General features: G+C 48.5%; 1 protein-coding gene across 7 annotated transcripts in view; it reads right to left on the reverse strand.

Moving 5' to 3' along the window:
- The window catches only part of Cacna1b (calcium voltage-gated channel subunit alpha1 B), a 158,809-nt gene that overhangs the window by 21,036 nt on the left and 115,737 nt on the right, over positions 1–22,036 (reverse strand). For all 7 annotated transcript variants that reach the window (XM_050139968.1, XM_050139969.1, XM_050139967.1 and 4 more), the window contains 10 exons: positions 20,925–21,062; positions 20,293–20,494; positions 19,859–20,023; positions 18,913–19,023; positions 18,472–18,555; positions 8,157–8,273; positions 7,721–7,786; positions 6,430–6,521; positions 5,140–5,284; positions 3,061–3,188 (listed from right to left, as the gene is read on the reverse strand). In XM_050139968.1, coding sequence (XP_049995925.1) covers positions 3,061–3,188; positions 5,140–5,284; positions 6,430–6,521; positions 7,721–7,786; positions 8,157–8,273; positions 18,472–18,555; positions 18,913–19,023; positions 19,859–20,023; positions 20,293–20,494; positions 20,925–21,062 — 1,248 coding nt within the window. The remainder of the gene's footprint in view (positions 1–3,060; positions 3,189–5,139; positions 5,285–6,429; positions 6,522–7,720; positions 7,787–8,156; positions 8,274–18,471; positions 18,556–18,912; positions 19,024–19,858; positions 20,024–20,292; positions 20,495–20,924; positions 21,063–22,036) is intronic.

The raw sequence follows: 22,036 nt of genomic DNA on the forward strand, positions 1-22,036 counted from the left end.
GTACTTTGGGTTGCTTGATCCTGTTTTCTGGCCATGTGTTACCTCTGCCTCAAGGCTTGCGTTTGGCCATCTCTTTAACTTGCCCGTTACTTGCAGGACCCCAGGTTCCCCAGCTCTTGACTTAGGAAACAGACTGAAGTCTACTGTGCATGGCTGCACGGCTGTACTCAGGCCATGTCTGTTCGCTAAGCACTGCTGTGAACATAACTCCCTCTCTTGGTTACAACCAATGGTCCGAACTGGGGACGCTGCTCCTTTGCAGCTGGCCTCCAGTGCAGAGTGCACTGTACAGAACATCTGTTTTCTGCAGCACATATTCCTCTCGGGAAGACATCCCAGAAACAGCAGTGACTCTTCAGGTCATAGCCAGGATCACTGGGGCGTGCCAAGGAGCACTTCTGCAGTTGGAGCCTGTCCTGCCCTTTTTATGCCAAGGTCTAGTGTCCCCAAGGCACCCCACCCCAGTGACATACCTAACCACAGAACCAATGTAATATCCCTGGGCCTATGCATCTCAGTAAGGGTCTTGGACATTCTAGGGAAAGCATATGGCTATATCAGAGATGAGAAGCCTCTGCGAAGTAAAAAACTGATCAAGTACAAATGCAATAACAACAACAGATGGTTCTGCTGCCTCTGGCCTATGTAAAAACTGAAGATTTCTCATATAAATGGAAAATATACATGGAGATGTTGTCAGTCCAAATAGCCCCAACAGAAGAGACCTGAGTCCCAGGCTCCTAACCAATGCTGTGAAACTTCTAGGACTACAGCTTCATGAGGCACCCCAGAAAGCACCCTGTGAGAGGCAGACAGGGGCAAGTGAGGAATTGAATACAACCACAGTCTTCTTGTCCATCTCTAGGGGCAGAGGAGAGGCAGACAGGGGCAACAGGAATCTTCTAGCCCAGCAGAAGAAAGTCCAGCTATCCCTCAAGTCCTCTGGGTGGACTGAGCACTCCTGTGATGAGCATCAAGTTAGGGAAGAGGGGGCAGAATCCAAGGGCTCCTTGGGAAGCAGGACTCTGACCAGTAGTCTGACCATATCTTCTAGTTCTCCACCAGCAACCTAAACATCCTCCAGACACCTGAGCATGCCCAGCCTAACTACCTCCTCCAGGCTCTCCACGAGGACCCTGACTATCATCAGTCATCTGACTCTCCCATAGAAAATGCTGAACACAGACCTATGACAGGCAGGCCAGGGCAGGCAGGGAACTGCCTACAGCTACAGTTTCCTCGTCCATCCCTAGGGCATAGGAAGTGAACGCTCATTCATTCAAACTGTTCATTCCCAGCACAGTTCTTGAACAGTCACGGTAAATGAAACAAGAGGCCTGTATCTCCCCATCAGTCCGCTCCTGCAGCCTCTTTCTCTATAACCTGTCTTATAGGGAAGAGCCTTAGCGATCACCACTTGAGCGACTGAATAAGAGAATATGTGACGAGCAGTTAAGAAATGACTGAGCAAGTGAATGTGTGGGTATGCGGTCAATGCTGAGCGTCAGCGGAACGGGATCAAGAATCGCCCAAGGGACGAGCCTCTGAGCTGTCTCTCTGTGAGAGAATGTCTAGGCTGGATTGAGATGGGAAGCCCCAGTCTAAACGTAGGGGAGATCATTCCAAGGGCTGGGGTCCCAGACTGAAGGAAAAGAAAAACGGGAGCTGAACCCCAGCATCCATCTATGACTGTGACCAGCTGTCTCGGGCTCCCGCCACTATGCCTTCCCTCCGTGCTAGGTTTATCACTTAAACTATAAGCCCAGACTAGCCAGACTGTGGCGCACACCTTTAATCCCAGCACTCGGGAAGCAGAGGCAGGCGGATCTCTGTGAGTTCGAGGCCAGCCTGGTCTACAGAGAGAGTTCCAGGATAGCCAAGGGCTATACAGAGAAACCCTGTCTCACAAAACAAAAGCAAGCAAACAAACAAAAACCTATAAGCCAAAATAGATTTTCTTCCTTAAGTTGTTTTTTTGTGAGATAGATAGATAGATACAATCACAGAACCAAAAAAGTCATTAACACAGTGAAGAAGTGAACAAGGAAACAGGTGAGAGAAGATGAAGGAGTGCACGAGTAAATGAAATGAGCGCTCAGAGTATTCAGGGCCAGGTAGGCAAAGGGATGAACACACACACACAGATGGAGAGCCCCTGGTGTCCTGCTTGCCTGCCTTCCTGAGTACGGTCTCTGGCATGAGAGATTCGTACGGCAGAATGTTTCAGGGCTCTCTGTGGAACCCGGCGCCAAACAACTTTGACTTTTGAACCCAAACCACTCCGTGAGGCCCTTGCTGTCTAGAAACAAATCACACCTAACTTACGTAGCATAGTAACTGTTTCCTGCGTTGATTAAAGGAGCAGAAACATAATAAGACCTTCCCAGTTCCTCTGGTTTTAATAAAGCTCCACCTAGCAACCTACAACATGCAACTGGGGCTAGGAACAGACATACACAGGCTCCTGTCTCCAAAAGAAATGGCAGAGAGGAAAACCCAAGTCCATCTAGAGAAATATTTAAAGCCCACATTATGGACAGTAGGGTAGAGTTGGCACAGTGCCAGCCCAACTAACACACGTCTCTGGGCTCAGTCACCAATACTTTAAATGTCAGCAGCAGCGGCAGCAAAACCCACACGTGACATTTGCTCTCAAGCCCTGATCGTTACACAGGTCTCCTCCACATTTGTCTCTTCGCCCTCCCGCACTGGATCACATGTCCATCACACAAGCCTTGGGAGAAGGCAGGACACTTCTGTGCAAAGAGCCCTGGAAATGTCCCTGACCCCCAGGCATAGGCACTCTCCTGAGGAGCATACTGAGGGTCTCAAAGACTGTGTCTCTGTCCCAGAGTTGCACCAAGGCATGGGGTCAAAGAGAAACGTGTTCCGAAAGGGGGACCATTGCTACCATATGCGGAACCGGGTTAAGTCCCTAGGCCTCAGACCAACACCTGAGGGGGACAAGCACATGGGGCTGTCTAAGTCCACCCTGGCCCTGTCTGGAGAGCCACAGGTAATGACAGCCCTGAGGACCATAGAGCGCTGGTGCTCACTCACCACGCAGCTGGGTCGTACTCAGCCCAGACTCGAATGAATTCATCTAGGTGGTGAGGCCCTAGGATGGAAGAGTCCCGCGTGAGGTACTCAAAATTGTCCATGATCACAGCAACAAAGAGGTTCAGCATCTGCAGGGAGAAGGAGAAGAGGAGGCACATGATCCAGTGGGCCTCCTTACCCGCCCTCCAGCTCTGCCCACTCTTATTGGTAAGGCCTCCCTGCACTGGGACTTCCAGGATCTCCTCAGTCTCGGGGATTCTTAACCCCAGAAATCCTAATTTTTACTCCTGAAAAGACAGAAAGACTAAAAGACAGAAAATCATTTCCCTACAAGCGCCGCTGTCAAAAATGACCTGGCCGGACTACAGACGGCACTGTTGTGCTGCCCGGTGCTCCCATGCGGCCCCTGCAGCGTGCTCAATAAGCCTGTCAATCATCTGAAGCAATAGATAGACATTAAAACCAAGAGCCATAGTGTTAGGTAATGTCTAGATTATTGACTTTCTTTGACTGGCTTAGACACCTATCCTTATGTCAACAACACTGTTTTCATTACTATTGCTTTGTGCGAAGTCTAGGCTGGCTAGAGCCTGCTATACAGCAGAAGATGACCTGACGTTTCTGATCCTCCACCTTCTGGGTACTGGAATTATCGGTGCATGCCCACCACACCCAGTTTATGCCATGAATGCTAGGCAAGCATTCTGCCAGGCACAGAGGGGCACATCTGTAACCCAGCACTAGTGAAGCTCATGCAACAGCCGGCAAAGCCAAACTGATGCACTCTAGGTTCAGCAGGGGCCCTGTTTCAAAAAAATAAGGTAGAGAGCAAATTGGGGAAGCAAATACCTGGCATGAACCTCTGGCTTCCACATGCATATGCACCCCCTACACACGCATGCACACACTCATAGAAACACATACATAAACACACACACACACACACATGAAAGGGGAGGAGGCTGGAGAAATGACTCGCAGTTAAGAACATCTGGAGTTAGGTTTACCACATCCATATAGGTGGCTCACAACTGCCTGTGACCCTCCAGGGAATATAATACTCTCTTCTGGCCTTTCGGGACACACTTAGACACAGTGAGATGTGCATGTGCAAAAATAAAAATAAGGATGTCTTTTATTTTTAAGGAAAAAGCTCAGATTTCTGGATCCTTTCTCCAGAGCTATAGGAAGCCTGAGGCAGAGCCCGGTACTTCTCCTCTCCCCCGTGGGTGTATGTGTGTATTGTGTGTAGTTGTGTATGTGTGTATTGTGTGTAGTTGTGTATGTGTATATTGCGTGTAGTTGCTCCTGTTTTCTGGTGTGGACCCTGAGCTTCAGTGACCCAGTCAGCTCCACACTGCGCTCCTCTCAGCACTGGGGTTACGTACAGCTCTCACATAGGTGCTGAGGAACTCAGGTCCTCCTGCTTGGATGGCAGGCGCTTTACCGCCTGAGTCATTTTCCTAGCCTAAGGGCTCTGCACTTCTAATAGGCACTCAGGAGATTGGTGCTGCTGAAGTCCCACACATGAGCTGCTGGGCTGTGTGTCGTGGACACAGAAGGCACAGTTCAGCTACACTGCCACCTCGACACGGGGCTAACTCATTCACATATCCCGCCCTGAGATCTGTGCGGTGTCTCTCCTGCCTTTTAACCTACGCTGGCAGAGCTGCATGCGTCCATCAGCGGGAGGGCCCACACTTAGTGCTTAGAAAATCCCAGAGCATGGCTTTCTTTTCTCTTCTTCAATCAGCTCTACCTTCAAGTTGTAGATGAGCCCTCCCCAAATCTCTCAGCCTCCTCTTGGCCACTGTCTCTCCACTCATTCTGCAGCTCCATCCCTTACTGTCCAAGGTTCCTGGGGTTCCCCATGCCTAAGAACCAGGCCACCAACCTTTTACATCTAATCCTAGAGTTACTTACTCAGCAACCCAGGCACCCTGCCTCAATGAACTCCATTGCCACAGTGCACACAGGCTTTTAGCATGAGACTAGCGTATAATGTGGACTTGATCAAACTCGGGACCCAACAAAGTGATGGCCTGAGACAGACAAACGTGGCCCAAGGAAAGGACTTACCAGGAAGGAACAAAGGAAGATGAAGGAGACGAAATAAAAGTAGGCAAAGTCGCTCCCACACTCGCTGGCGTTGGCATGGGGATCGCAGGCCCGGTTGCCCAGACAAGACAGCATGATCTCATGCCAGGCCTCCCCAGTGGCACTCCTGAGAAGGACAGAGTGGTAAGCACACAAAGGCAGGCCCAGGGGGAGCTGCCCAGCAAGCCCAGAGCCTGGGTGGCAGAGCCATTGGGACAGCGGGGTCGAGGGAACCTCCTCTTATGAGGTTTTGTACAAGTGCAGAGCCCGGATGACAGGAGATTTCCAAACCGACCACTAACTGAGAAAGCCCTGGAAGTGGCCTATGCACTGGGAGCTTGCCCGCCGTGCACACTAACTCCCGTGTGCACACAACATGCTCCAGCACGCTCCTGACTTTAGAAACTCAGTCTTCCTCATCCTCGTCATCCTTTAACTCTGTGGCCAGTCTAGCGACCACTTTCTGCGTTCAGCCACCAGCCTGCCATCAGGAAGACCACTGTTCCCCTTTATCAGCTCTGAGCAAGAATGCCAGAGTGGCATCCCACTGTCTCGCAGGGTCTCAGCAGGGCGGGGGGTGTAGCCCATTTCCTCAGTCTAGAGCCAGAGATGGCCGATAAAAGACTGTAAGAGGCAGAGAGGTATCTCACACCTTCCTCCTACTTCAAGCCTCAGAACACTTCTGAGGAAGACTGGGGGTATCTACAGCCCTAGAGCTCGTGCAGATGGGCCTCTGCTCTGGCCCCTGAGTGTCGCCTGCTACTTTTCTGAAGGCACCCAGGAGTCTGGGCCACTGTGGTTCCAGCGAGAGCAATGGGGGAAGGGCAGAGAGTGAAGGCACATTCAGATCACCAGTTTGGTGGAGCTGGCTCTTCTCTCTAAGTAGCTGAAAACTCTCTGGGGGTCCTGTTTCTCTTTTATCCATTGATGCAGGTGCTGCCAGCACAGTGATCAGGTCCAAGGGGACCTTGCCAAGCACCTGCTGCCCGCCCACACTGTACTGCCTCCAGACACCTTTTGGCTCTCACTGGGGAGCAGCGCTACAGGTTAGGTTGGCACAGGGGCCACAGGATCCCTCCCCCGGGTACTTCTTTTCTATCAAGAGGAGGCAGACAAGAGCCCTTTGGAAAAAATAAATAAAAGAACTGGAAGGACCACTCGACAGAAGTGGCATTATTTTGGTTCTGGAAAGGACGTAGTCCCCATGAATGGAACTGATCCTTGTCTACCATTTGAAGAGTGGACACGCTCTTCAGGTGAACAACAGCGCACCTGAACAACAGCATCAAGGCTTGCAGAAATGTTCGGAAGTTGTTGTGTCGGTTGATACTGGTGTCGTCATCAAGGGCAATGTTTCCAAAAACCTGAAATGGAGAAAAATAACAGAATATCAGCGCTGGATTTGGGGAGCTATACTCACTAGATGGGGCAAGAGAAAGTGTGCATGCATCACTGAGGTCAGCACAAGAGATGGGGTCACCTGGGACCACCGCAGGTCCCAAACAGACAACCTTTGGGTGGAGCACACTCATCCCTCAGCTCCGAGCATGCGGCTGGGGCTCGGAGTCTACCCACGGATGCAAGTCTGAGTAGCCCGGATACGTGGGGCTTGGACTCCGCTTTGACTAGGAAGGAAGCCTTTTAGGTCACTCTCTAGTCTAAAACTATAATTAGGTTGGTAACAGCTTGGGGAATGCTCTTTGGGATCTCCTGTGCAAACAGCACAATGGGCAATCTAACAGACTGCTTCCAGGATAAGAAATGCAGATGAGTCAGAAGCCAAGCTAAGCCTAATACCCAGACTAAGTGAAAGTCTATGAACTATCATCGTTCCACAAAGATCAGAGAAACACACGTTATTGGACAACCACAGACAAAAGCAACAAAAAGATGTACATGTTTGTTTTAAATAGCATCAAATCTCAGGAAAGCTTTATAAACTGAGAAAACTGCAGTCTGAAATAAGAGTCTTAGAATTCATAAAGCTCAAGGCTTAGGCACCTCCTGTCTACACTGTTCAGAAGTGGCCACATTTACAGTTAGGATGCTGATTTAAATCTTCTGAATGCTCTTTTGCCCCGAAGAATTAGCACAGCAGTATTCTTTGACAAAATAAAGAAAAACCAAGTTATTGTCAAGTTCAATGATCTGGTGGGAGGGGGTTCTGCCTACATTCTGGGAAGGATTTCTCAGTAACATCTGACCTTTAACTGGCTGCTGGACAGCATGGAGCCACCAGTCAGACGCTGGTGACTAATCTAAAAGTGCCTGGATGGACATCCTAACCCCTGGTGGACCTCACTTTCAAAAACACCGAAGTATGGCTTCCCAGGGAAACGGGAGTGAGCAAAATGGGTGGCTGTGAGCCCAGGCTGTGCTGTCCTGGTTTCCTCTGCCACAACGCAGCGCTTCTGGGGCTGAATTCAATGCTTACACCAGTATCTGGTTCACAGTAAACGATAGGTTCATTGTATTATCATCATTTAATGGCAGTGGCCCATATCCCTTTCACCCGGCAGACAGGAGCCCTGTGTCCAATCCAATCTGGGCAGGTGGCACCCACCTGCATGCCGATGATGGCGTAGATGAAGAACAGCATGGCAATGAGGAGGCACACGTAGGGCAGCGCCTGGAGACACATGAGCACATCAGCTCCAGGGCATCCCTGAGGCTACACACACCTCAGCCTGGCCCAACTCCACCCCCATTGACCACTGAGCCCTTCCAGCAGCAAGCGGCCCTGTCTGCTTGTCTGTGACCTGAGAGCACAAACCTAGCTCAGAGTTGTGCGGGTGTTAGGAAGTAACCTACTGCTCACTCAGAAGGTCTTTAGGGATCTGCACTAGGAGAGCAGATGCCGAAGAGGCAAGCAAGCCCTGCCCTCGCTCAGCCTTCTAGAGGAAGCTCCACTCTGGGTCGGGGAGAGGAAGCGTGGCAAAGGAAGAGAAACGGAAACTGCCCAAGGGAGCGGTCCAGCCCTTACCGGAGCCCTGCTTTACCTTAAAGGACTGGACGAAGGTCCACAGCAGGATGCGGATGGTGTAGCCCTGGCGAAGCAGTTTGATCAGCCGGGCCGCACGGAAGAGGCGGAGGAAGCTCAAATTGATGAAATTGTTCTGCAAAGAAGAAGCATTGTTTGGAATCTCTCTCCAAAAGGGCAGACAGGCTGCGTCCATCCTACAACCCTTCCCCAGGTCCCTGTGACCCCCAAAGAAACGTGGTTAAAAGAAATGAAAAGGAAACCATTGCTTTAGCCTAAGCAGCAACTGGCTGCACAGACATCCTTCCTTAAGAAAAGCTTGTCACCGTAAGTCAGTTCTCAAGTCAAGAGAAAATCCCTTCACACTAGGGCAGTTCCCCAACAGTAAAGGACATAAAGAAAAACTCTCCAATGTCCCCCCTTCCGCCAGGTAGTGCTGGGAGATCACCTATGAGCCTTGAATGTTGGCAACCTCTCCTAGAACACTGCCAAACCGCCCAGGTACTCTCCCAAGGGCATTCCTGAAGTGACCCCTGCCTGAGCTTAGCAGTCAATCTTCCCTTCTGGGTTCAATCAGGAAAGGGCTTGCCTGTCTGAGGCACTAACTGGCTTCTCTGGGACTGGTCCAGATGTTAGCAGACACTCTCATAAGGGGCAGGAATGGTCACTGCTGTTGTTACCACAGACGCTATCTGTGCCACCCACACTCAGGCCTCTGTTCTAGAGAACCTAGGACATTGGGCATTGCTCCCTCAACCAAGGGTTCAAAACCAAGTACACGAAAATAATAAACCATTAAGCCCCAGACTCTAAAGATTACCTGACCCTGGGCACCTTGGGTTACTGACAGGCCTTTTCAGGGCTCTGGATCTGTGGCGGTATCCGTGCTCTGACAGCGCACCTGCGCAGCCAGGTGTTGTCTGCCTATTTAGACACCAGGCGCCTATGCTATCGCCTGAAAGCAACTTCCTACCGTTTGGCAGTTTTCAATATGCAAGCAGCTCAGGCTCATACACGTTTGTGTTGTCAAGATTCAGTGACGAATGAAAAGGAAAGAGGAGACAAATGTTGAATGAGACAGAAAAGCAGGACAGTACATGCAGACACGGAAGCAGGATGCTCCAGGGCTGCCCATCTTGGTGCGGGGAGGGATGGCTTTCATGCCAGCTTCCAATGGACATCTGCCTTGTCTGTTGCTTCCACTCTTGGGAACGGATTTGTACAGCTCTCAACCAGAGTAACAATGTTTCTGGACTGTTCATGCAAGGGGTGAGGTATAGTCACCTTGACGGTGATTCTGGGCAGGATGTGGGTGCCTTAGAAGCAGCACTGATTTTAGACACTATACAGAAGGGTCTGTGGACACGGAGGGGCCCCAAACTATGTCCAAAACAGCAATGGGGCAAATATCGCCTCAGGGCATGACCCTGAAAGATGGCACAGCTGGCAGACTCCTAGCTCGCAATGAGGAAAGATTCTCGCTTATAGACATTGGGGCCAAGAACCAGTGTCTACTAATACCAAGGATTCGTAGGCAGAAGGCAAGCACCTGCCTCTCTCCGGGCTTCTATTTGGTAACTAACTGTTCAGCTGGGTTTAAGGGACAGGGATTAGAGCAATACAACGCTTGCCCAAATCAAAGCAGCCTGTACCTGTCAAAGAGAAGACCTCCTGAAGAGGGGGAAAATAAGGGCTTCTTGTAGTAAAGGCAGGCCAGAAGGCAATCAGGATGGTGGGGAGGCACTGTAAGCAACAGCATATCTAGATGACCTGAGGTATGAAGGCAAGACTGAACTATGGTCATCTCCACTTTGGTGACAAAGATTCACACCCCTTCCCCCAAGCTCTCCCCTTGGGAGCTCCATAAGTGCTCAGGACTGGACGGGGCAGCAACAGATGGGCAACCCTAGAGTACCGTGAGATTAGATGGTGATGACTGCCAGATGCCCCAAGCACTGAGTGACGGGCTAGGCAACCACCATGCCAAGCACATGCAGGATGGCCAAGGACAAGCAGACAGCTGTGCGTCGTGTGCCTTCACCTCTGGCTGGGTCATCTCACTGGTGGTAGGTATACCAGGCCTGCACTCCCAGGACCCATGGTTTCTGCTGCACGGGAAGTGGCTCCAGCTACCAGGATTGTCCTTGCTTCTGCTTCACTAAGTCTCAGGCATGGGTAGTCTCACTATCAGTCCCTAACACTTCAGTCTCAGCTTCTGCTCACAACCTCGAGAGGCATCCATACCCAGCTGATGAGGCATAACTGGTGGAGAGGGGGAGCTGAAAGTATACTAAGCACTGTACGGCACTCCCAACAAGGATAGCTGGACTTATTCCAGACCTTAAGGCCTGGCATCCAACCCCACGATGGCCTCTAATTAGTCATGAGACCTTGCTCCTGAATGTCACCTGAGCATGACACCCAGATCTATGGACACAGGCTGGTCAAGCACCAAAGGACAAAATTCTGCAGTTCTAAACCAGCTATTCTCTTTCGTTCATTTGAAATGGGTAGAGAGGGAAAGAGACAGACAGACAATGGGTGGTCGTATGGGCTATGTAGAGGAAGATAAGAGACAAGGAGGTATATGGTCAACAAGACAAGACAACAGCCTACAGAATGGGAAAAGATCTTCACCAACCCCACATCAGACAGAGGCTGATCTCCAAAATATACAAAGAACTTAAGAAATTGGCCATCAGAAGAACAAATAATTCAATTTAAAAAAAAAATGGAGTACAGACCTAAACAGAGAACCCTCAACAGAAGAATCTAAAATGGCTGAAAAACACTTAATGCAAATCAAAACAACTCTGAGATTACATCTTATACCTGTAAGAATGGCCAAGATCAAAAACACTGATGACAACTTATGCTCGAGAGGTTGTGGGGAAAAGGGAACATTTCTGTATTGCTGGTGGGAATGCAAGCTGGTATAGCCCCTTTGGATGTCAGTGTGGTGATTTCTCAGAAAATTAGGAAACAACCTTCCTCAAGACCCAGTAATACCACTTTTGGGTATATATCCAAAGGATGTTCAATCGTGTCACAAGGACATGTGCTCAACTATGTTCATAGCAGCATTGTTTGTCATAGCCAGAACCTAGAAACAACCTAAATGCCCCTCAATCAAAGAATGGATAAGGTAGATAAGTGGTACATTTATACAATGGAGTACTTACTACACAGCAGAAAAAAATAATGACATCTTGAATTTTGCAGGAAAATGGATGGAGCTAGAAAACATCATTTTGAGTGAGGTAACCCAGACACAGAAAGACAATTACCACATATGCTCACTCATAAGTGGTTTTTAAACATAAAGCAAAGAAAACCAGCCTACAAACCACAATCCCAGAGAACTTAGACAACAATGAGGACCCTAAGAGAGACTTAAATAGATCTAATCTACATGGGAAGTAGAAAAAGACAAGATCTCCTGAGTAAATTGGGAGCATGGGGACTTTGGGGTTGGGTTGAACGGGAGGGGAGAGGCAGGGAGGGGAGCAGAGAAAAATGTAGAGCTCAATAAAATCAATATATATGAGACAAGGAGGCGAAACTGCCCGGCCTGGCCAGAGCGGCAGAGAAAACATGCCAAAGCATTACAGCAGTATCGCAGTATCTCCTCAAAGCTAACTCCAGCTGTAAAACCTTATACGAAGTGTTCAGCTTCCATAGCAGGGATATCAAATATCTGCCTGTGGGGATGACCTTCCACAGCCACAGGAGATGAGCGGTGACCAAATGCCCCTACTCTCTTCTTCAAACGCTCAAGGACCAGGAGGAGGCCTAGTGCCCGTGAGGCCACAATACACAAAAAAATTCAGGCCCTACACAAACCCTCCCCTACACCTTAGACCTCAGCCCTGACATTCTAAGGAAGAGCTCGTCTACGAAAGGATGGGTGCTACTGGGCTGTGGTGGTTTGAAGAGTTCTTTCGAGACAGGGTTTCTCTGTAGCTTTGGAGCCTGTCCTGGAACTAGCTCTTGTAGACCAGGCTGGCCTCGAACTCACAGAGATCTGCCTGCCTCTGCCTCCTGAGGCATGAGCTCCCCGAGTGCTGGGATTAAAGGTGTGCGCCACCATCGCCCAGCTTGAAGATCTCTTGGACATTTGAATACTTGAACACATAGAATACCTGAACAGCTGTCAGTTGGGGAGGATTAGGTGTGGCCTTCCTTGCTAGAGCCCCTCTGCCTCCTGCTTCTGGTTCAAAATGTGAGCTCTGGGCCACAGTTCCAGCCTCAGGCCTGACTGCTGTGGTGACTGCTCTAATCCCTCTGCAGCAGTGAGCCCCAAACACTTCCCCTTCCGTCAGCTGCTCTCATCATGTTGCCTGATCACAGCAAAAGAAACCACAACTAATTAATACCTGGGGTCCTCACCAGGGGCCATATTGGCAACAACAGGCATTCTCTGTGTTGGCAAGACAGGGGCACAGCAGAAGAGAGGTGAGTGCAACAGAAACCATGGATGCACAGGGAGGAGAGCCAAATATGCCTTGCAAGTTTGAATGGGTTCTAGGTCTGCCCACCACATATCCCAGGAAGTCCCACTTCTTCTCCTCACCGTTTGAAACAGCTCCTAAGAGGGCTCGGAAACCCGTGCTGCCTCAGGATACACCAGAAGAGGCCAGAGGTGAGTCAGTGCAGCAAAAAGAGCTCATGCCTCAGGAGGCAGTGGGCAGAGGCCCCAAGACAAGAGCGGAGGAGCAGAGTAAGCAGAGACGAGAGGCATAAGAACTGTTTAAAGTCGTGAAACCAACCGTTTCCTATGTGTGATGTTTTCATGGATGGGTTTTTGCATTTTATGTACAAAGTGGGGTGGTTTGAGCAGCAGGTGCACAACATACAGACGGAGACATGGGTTTTCGCATTGTATGTTGGTTGGATGGCGTGAGTCAGCAGGTTGGTTAAGGTAAATCAAGAACAAAAACAGGAAACAAAAGAGAAAATGAGTCATCAACACAAGCAAGAACTCAAACTCTGAATACTTAACTAGAAAATGTAGGATTTTGTAAAACCACATAATTTTCTGAAAGTGTGTCATTCAAAGCAAGTTTTTGAAATCTATAGGTTATGCAGACAATGAGATCCATTTGCATTTTTGTTTGTAATGCAAATCCAAAGATGAGTCACACACACACTTACTATTATTATTATTATTTTTATTTCCAGGCAAAGAAATCAGTGTCAGTTTTATGAAGGCTTAGAGCCCTCTTCTGGGTGCCATTGCGACGTCTACTGGTTTTTAAGTTGGGGATTGAAACTGACACTCAAATTTTTGCCTAAGGAAAAAAACGGCATTTGCAAAGCAAATGTATAAAATGGCTCCAAATGAAAAACACACAAACAGAATACTGGTCAGCTGATGGCTTTCCTTTCATCTCCTCTCCTCCAGGCAGTCAGAGTCGGGGCCTGAGCTCCAAGAGCAAGTGGCCAAATCGTAGCTGAATTTTCACAATCCCTGGTCTCCCAGGCTCCCAGGCTCCCAGGTTTCCAGGTTCTTAGGCTCTCAGGCTCCCAGCCTCCCAGGTTCCTAGGCTCCCAGGCTCTCTGATGGGCACTGAGGCTCCCGATGCTCTGGACCAGACTATACACAATCACAGGCTGCCATAGCTGACCATCCAGCAGCACAGGCACTGAATGGCTAGTTAATGTTTGCTCCTGCACCAAACAAAGCTCTATACATCAGTAATGTCAACCAGTTCCTGGCCCTTGCCTGTACTGCGTCTTAGGTATTTTCAGCAATGAGCAGTCCAGGTCTCTCAGAAACAGGGATCCACCCATGTGAACCCCCCGTCCCCAGTACTGTCCTTACAATAAGGAGCCTGATATTTGGATCACTTTATCTGGTAGATAAAGAATCCTGTTTCCAAGGGAGGCAGTACACCAATATCAGAAAAGCAGTAAGCCTCCTTCTCAGAAACCACACCGGGACTAACAGTTCCCAGTGAGTTGCATTGTAGTGAGAGTCTATAAAACCAGGAACTGGAAAGACAAAACGCCCTGGCTTCTCTATTTAAATGGTAGGCTCCAGTTTTTCTTCGTGGAATAATCGCATCATTGGCCTTGTAAAACCATGAGACATATCATATACACAAACAAGTCTGCATAGATTAATTAGAAGAAAAACAGAAACAAATCCCATATAATCACCATTCCGTTTAAAAAGCATGAGTAGCACCATCACTTTGAATTCCGTTTCTCTTGCTGATATACAGAGGGGGTTAGCAACCTTTAATACTTACCAGTAAATGCTTGTTCTTACATTTTACTACAGACTTTACCAATGCACTATGCACTTGCCTATTCTGCCTTGTGCAAACACAGCTCTGACAAGGAGTAGACACCCGATGTGGGTGTCACTTATGCACAGACACAGCTGTCTTCTCAGTATTGGTGCTCCCCAGAAGGTGACCCCTTCCACTGCTGCTGTGTGCCTAGACATCTCTGTGCTGCTATGGCACCCACGTGAAGAGCCAAGCTGAAGATGTGCACGCTACCGACTTTTTAGCTTCTATAAGAACATTTCCATATGGGATAGAGCAGCTGACAGTAGTGTGAGGTCTGGATGGCCTACAGCCTGTCAGCTCTAGGCATCAGACAGACCAGGCGGTATAAAATGGCAACTCAATGTCATTTCAGTCCGGGCTTCTCTGAGTACAGATAGGTACGGCTGACCGCCTTCTCCTGTGCTACCTGGCCATTTATGTTTTCTAATTTGTAAGCTGCCCAGTCGTACCTTCTGCTCATGTCCCCATCTTGTGTTTTTCTCACTCATAGAAGGTGCTTAGAACCTTCCAGAACCCACTTCTGCAGCAAGGGCTCCTGCTCACCTCCTAGGTCACTACAGGCTGGAACGTCCCAGGGCCCAATCACTCATCCCTTATTGACCTCATTCAGCCTTTGACAGCTAACACATTGTATATACTCACTACCACAAATTTCATGTAGGTGGCCTGGTTTCCTTCACTGAGCTCCAGGGCTATTGCCCAACACCTTACTGGACAATACTTCAAGGAAGTCTACCAGGAGACACAAACCTAAGATACCCAGCTCCATCCACATGTCCAGACTTCCACAACAGACCTGGTCCTGGAGTACTCACATCTACAGCCACACCACCCAAGCCCCATTCCCAGTTCTATTCACTGCAACCCATTTTTCTAGCGCTCACACCACAGATTCCACGTCACGTTTGCATCTTTCACGGCCATATCTGGTTCATCCCTTGCTCAGGTTAGAATTCAGTCGTTTGTCACACACACGTCATCTCACAGTTCCACAGCCCAACTCTCAGCAGGAAAGTTCTACGGTAAACATGTCCCACAGACCTCAGTGTCTCGGGGCCAGAACCCAATACTGTATTCACTTCTTTCCTGAGGGCTTTCCTATGCCCATCCCAAAAGGTGGGGGTTCCCTGGCCTCTCCCCTAAAAGCCTTCGGCTAATAACTAACAGTAGTTGATAAAGACTCCCTCCTTGTCACTTACCAGAATGGCAGGTATGCCTCACACTCACCCCGAACTCCCTATAGGGGAACTTCTAGTAGTAGATACCTTGTGGGCGGCCACTCTGCCCCCCACTTCACTGCTTCCCAGTATTCCCAACATCAACTTCCAAATGAAAACCTAGCACCAAACTCTGGAATAGACTCTGTTTCTGAGAGATCCCAACAGAGACAGCTACTTGCTTCTGGGCTTTTCTGTGCCTCGTTCCCAACAAGGAGCTAGAGGCAGGACTTAAACAATCCCTCCTAAGACTGCTTACTCAAAATAGAAGCCCCAGTCACATTTTGACAGAAAGCATCATACTCCCTGCCCAGGATGCTTAGCTCCACCTCCTGCTATCCCCTATGCAGTATGATGAGCCGAAGTTAAACCTGAAGGGCCTTCTTCCAGAGATAGCTGATTTTCCTACATTTTTAGAACAAATTATTCCTATCTCAAAGTTTTTCTTTTTCTTTTTTTTTTTTCTGGTTAGTTTTGCACGTAAGAGGCCATCAAATGACCTATGACTCCATGCACTGGACAACAGACTCTTTGAGGGTATCCGAGAGTACCCTTGGTTCTTTGGATGTGTTCAAATGCATTCTCAACATGGAGCTTCTGTGTAAGAAGATATCGTGATTGCATGACCATAGATAAAGGGTTATTTACTAGAGCATGGGATACTTGGCAGTGGCTACACCACTAAAGAAAATGGTACCCCTTTCCCAGCAAGAGTTACCTGCCAATATTCCCTCAGGGTCCCTGACGAAATGTTTCATGGCTCGATCTTGTACATACGCTAACCACATTGCATGGGGTTTCATGTGTGTAAGTATTCATGTGTGTATGGGCTTGTAGGCACATAAGTGTATATTCACATGGAGGTCAAAGGTCAACCTTTAGGTTTCACCCTCCTTACTTTGTTTTGCTGTTGCTGTTGTTTGTTTCTGACAGGGTCAGCATCAGACTGACCAGCAGAGTTCATAGAACATCAACTCAGGGCAAGCAAAGGAGGTACATAGAAGACAGTGGTCACAAGACGATCTACTGGGGCACAAACACAACACCCAGAGAAAGAAACAAACAAAGCAGTGAAACAGTAGCCAAAGCCCTGGACATGTGCTTTATGAAGATGGAGTGCTAACATCAAGGTGAGCTGGTGCCTCGGGGTACTGGAGCGCTCACCAGCCCTCCAGGGACCCAGCGTGGACTGTGCCCATCTTCCTGACATTGGGATCAACGAATCTTTGGGTCCTGTTCCAAAGGCTGGGGAAATTACACAAAGCTATGGCAGTCACATGATTAAAAGGGGACTTCCTCAGAAAGCCAGCATTGCTGTGCATGAGTTTCCACGTCGGTCAGTGTACCTGACTCTAACTATTCCAGAGGGCAGAGCTGCTGCTACATGGTGGACAAGAGAGAGGCCACTGGAACCTGGAGCTCCGATGTCATGGCTGGCCTTAACTGTGACTGGACTGTCACTGACCAGAGACAGACAAGTGGACGGCAAACAACAGGGTAAGGATATGGAATGCCCCACCAGGCCAGAAACCAGAGCAGCAGAGGCTTGGCCGTTTTTCTGGGACTCTAGAAGTGAGTAGAGAGACAGAAAGATGACACCAGGTCACTTGAACTGACACACCAGAGACCTCCGGTCTGTATCCCAGGGAAGCAGAAAGTGTTGTCTGAAAATATGTCCCTGTGACAATGGCACCAGCGGTGTCCCTTAGCTCAACAACAGCTGTAGCCAGAGCCCACTTCACCTCCACATGTGCACTTAGGGAGCTGTTAGGGGCTGCAGACCGACCCGGGACAGCCCTCTGCCCGTGTGGTTCAGACGAAAGATCCTGTAGTTTCTCTCCCTGCAGAAACAACTCTGATGGGGGCTTGCTGCATCTCAAAGGTCCTCCCTTCAAACTTGGCTCAGGATACAGCATTTCTTACCTTCTCCTACCATAGCTATTTCCTAGTCCCTACTGACTTTTTCTTTCTAAGAAGTAACTTTTGCATGAATATTCATTTCAGCAGCTGCTCCTATAGATGAGATTTTCTGGTTCCAATTTAATGTGTCACACTAAAAATATTGCTTTATGATTCCAATTCTTTGAAATCTGTCTACACCCTGATAGTGGACAATTTTTGGAGATTATCCATATATGTTTAATAAGAGTATCTCTAAATAGAGAAGGAGGGACTTAAAAATATAAATTCTTGTTGGGTTACAAATTCTTACTGGGTTTGGCTTATATATTCTTGATACCAGGTTGTTAATTACATCCAACACACACTCACACACATTCAAACACATACACAAAGACATATACACAATCACATACATCTTAAGATTCCTGTCTTCTTGGTTACCATGGAGCTCCAGGAAATTCTTAGGCTACCAACCTGAAAGACCTCTAAGAACCACTTTAAAAAAAAAGATCTATTTGTTTTGTGTGTATGTACGTTTTGTCTTCATGATGACTGTGTACCACATGCATGCCTGGTCCAAGGGAGTCAGAAGAGGATGTCAGATCTCCTGGAATTGATGTTACAGATGGTTGTGAACCTCTATGTGGGTGCTGGGAATTGAACCCAGGTCCTTCCTGAGAGTAGACAGTACTCTTAACTGCTGAATTAACTCTCTAACCCCAGAACTACATTCTTATCCAAGAAGAGCAACTGCTGCCTCAATACCCAACCATCTAGCCCCGTCTCTGGAGAACAGCAGTAGCAGCGACCTGTCCCAGAACTCAGTTCCAGTGGGACCTGGGGACACACCTCGGGGACAACCCTCCAGAAGAAAGCCACTTTGAACCCTGGATGGGGGACAGGAAATGCTACTTACCACAATCTCTGTTACTAAAATATCAGTAATACTTCCCAACACAGTGACAAAGTCGAAGACGTTCCAGGCATCTCTGAAGTAGTTCTAGAGAGAGAAGACAGCAGTGGCTAGTGGTAAAGGTTTATCCGGCAAGGACCTGCAGGCTGTGGTCCCTGATCAAGAAAGGGCTGGGAGAGTTGGGGGGGGGGCGGTAGATGCTTAACCTAAGGCCAACAACCAGCAGATGTCACAGTAAGCATGCAAATACTCCCAGCTGGGTAATTGTACATCTGAGAGCTATTAGTCCAGAAAGAAGAATCTCAGACTTGCAGGCCTCCTAACCCAAGGCGGGACAAGACTTAAGCAATTGGGAACAAAGCAGCTCTTCCTTGGGACTCCCACAGTATCACACGTGTTTCAAAGGTCACACAAATAAAGGGAAAGAATCCTAGAGGCACATACCAGAACCCCAAAGGCGATGATCTTCAATATGCACTCCATGGAGAACATGGATGTGAAGACAATGTTCAGGCATTTCAGCATCAGCTCGTACTCGTAAGGTGCGTCATAGAACTGCCCAGAGAAATAAGGGCTGACGGCCAAGATGCACCAACCCCAATACCCCGAATGGAGCCAATATAACTTCCTGTCATCTACGTCTGCCCATACCTGGGTCACCCCTTCTTGCTCTTTCCAGTTCTTCTAGAACCTTCTCACTGCCTCAGCTACAAATAAGAGAACAGGATCCCAGGGCACCATGCGATGGCCAGGACATAAGGTCACTCAGTTCCAACACGTGCCAGCAAGAAGGGGATCCTCCACTGGGCCTCAAAATAAGACACACACCCAGGCTGTATAACAGTTGTCTCCTAATTCAGACATCTCCTGCAGACAGACTTCCTAGGTCTGGGAAAGCTGAAATTTGCAAGAGCCACGAGGGTCCTTCTCCAGGATTGTAAGACAGAAAGATGCCAGGGGGGAAGGGGGGGAACTCTGACCAGTCTCATTGCAGAGAGGAGATTCTCAGATATGCTGAGTTGCCTGCGAGTTGTGCAGATAGCTCTTCCGTTATAGCGTCTGTGAGTCGTCATCTATGCTGGGGGTTTTGGTTTGTTTTTTGTTTTTGTTTGTTTTTTTAGTTTTTTATTTTGGTGATACAGCCACATCTGCCCTGTCCCTTCTTCTGTAAGTAACCCCAATAAAAATTCTTTGGTTCACCTAGTTGAACTTTGGTAGAACTGTTCCTTGATCTGTTATAGGTTCCCTATCTGGGGTGAGTAGTATTGTCTGTCTATTTGTATCTGTGAGGGTCTATGTGTGTATACGTGTGTATGTATATATGATGTCTCCCTATAAAAAGAAGTCTAACACACAACGGCCCCTGGCAAGTATGGTGGGCCTTACTTACCTTCATCATCAGCACCACCGTGTTGAGGGCGATCATGGCCATAATGAAGTACTCGAAGGGTGGAGAGACCACGAACGTCCACGTCTTATACTGGAACGACTGCTTGTTTTGGGGCATGTATCGTGTCAGGGGTTTGGCGCTGATGGCAAAGTCAATGCAAGCCCTCTGCAGGCAGAGAAGGGAATACCGTGAACTCAAAGCATCGCCCACTACACCTGGAACGTTCTCACCACGCCCTTTCAGGGAGCCCAGATAGGAGAAGGAAGTATAGGCAGCTAGGCTTCCTCCAAGTAGGCCCAATTGACCCAGCATAGCCTCTGTTTGCAGAAGAAAGAGGTCCTACCTATGCCAGCCACAGGGCAGACACACAGAGAAGGAAGCCTGGTGATCTTGCCCATATGCCCCCGTCCCGGGATTCCACGACTTCTACCTACCTCGTTCTTCTCCAGGCTGCATTCAGACATCACCTTGTCCCCCTGCTCCTGGAAGGTGATAATGATCAAGGCCACAAAGATGTTGACAAAGAAAAAAGGGAAGACCACAAAGTAGACCACATAGAAGATGGAAAGCTCCATCCGGAACCCGGGGCTTGGCCCCTGCTCCTCATAGGTGGCGTCCACAGAGTGTTTCAGCACCCTAGGTAAGGGGAGAGCAGACTTCAGGAGAGCTTCCAGGGCGCCTGGATCTGCACATCTGGCTTGGGGCTCAGGTCTGCACTTCAAGAGCAGAATTTATCTCTGTACCTCAGGGATGGGGATCCAGATGTGCACTTCAGGGACAAGAAGCAGGTCTGCATCTCAGGTTAGGACTTAGGACCACACCTTATGGATAGGGCTCACACGTGTACCCAGGGATAAGGTTGTTTGTATGTCAAGGACAGGGCACAAGTCCGCACTTCACAGAAACCCAGGGATGGTGCATATTTACATCTTAGGAATGAAACCTGGTTCTGCTCTAGAGGACAGGGCTCTTATCTATACCACACCTGGCCTCATTACAGGTCAGAAGCAGGTAAACCAAGCAGACTCTGCCTCAGCCTACCCGTTTTTGCCAAACTAGCACTCACATGGGCCAGCCCTCTCCTGTGGACACCGTGAACAGCGTCAACAGGGCCCAGAGCACATTGTCATAGTGGAAGTCGTATTTCTTCCACTGCCTCGGCTGAGCTTCTACTTCTTCCTTCTCGTAATCCAAATACTGACCCCTGAAAACAAGAACACAGACAAAAATTAAAGCTGCTCAGTGTAGATGCACCCATGGATCTACAGTCAAGTGGTTTCTGAAAACCAACAGACCATTCCATGTGGAAAGAGCGATCTCCCAATGATAACGTGAGACAAACACATTTCCAGTCATCCTACATGTGGCCCCACTTCCTGTACCCCACTGCATATTCACCCTCATTACCAAATATTGATCGCTGAGACGGACAGACTTCCTGTACCCCGCTGCATATTCACCCTCATTACCAAATATTGATCGCTGAGACGGACAGACTTCCTGTACCCCGCTGCATATTCACCCTCATTACCAAATATTGATCACTGAGATAGATAGACTTGGAATGGGTTGAGTTCACTGTTCGAAGATTTTTATAATAAACTTTTATTAAGAGTGAAAAAACTGGATCAAAATGTAAATGTAGGTATCACATCTATAAAATTCTTTGAAGAAAACACATAACAAATATTCATGACCTTGTATTTGGGGATGGATTCTTCGCGAGATTACCAAACTTGTGAACAAGAAAAGCAAAGGGAAAGGTAAATTGGATCTCAGCAAAATTAAAAACTTTTCTTGTTTCAAAAAACACCCATAAGAAAGTAGGCGAGGACTGGTGGGCTGGGTTAGGGGATAAAGTAAGAGCTGCCCAAAGTAATGACCTTGAAGAAAACATGTTTTTGCGAACTAGAGAAAACATGTTTTTGTGAACTAGTCGTGACCCCATCCTGCCTGTTTACTAGAACATTAGGTGTTTTCCAACAGCCTGCAAGTGCTTCCCTGTCCTTCGCCTGACCCGGCAAACGCCTGTCTCGCCTTTGACATAACCAACCATAGTAAATGCCCTTAAAATGAGCCAATCCCTGCGTTTGACAAACAACCCACTGTATCCTCTCCCTGAATAAGTGGTTTTTGCCTTTAAAAGTAGCCTGTAATAGCTAATCAGGCTTCTCTCCC

This window comes from Alexandromys fortis, unplaced genomic scaffold (assembly GCF_014885135.2).
Source record: "Alexandromys fortis isolate MF-2015 unplaced genomic scaffold, M_Fortis_MF-2015_v1.1 scaffold_33, whole genome shotgun sequence".
NCBI classification, from domain to species: Eukaryota; Metazoa; Chordata; class Mammalia; order Rodentia; family Cricetidae; genus Alexandromys; species Alexandromys fortis.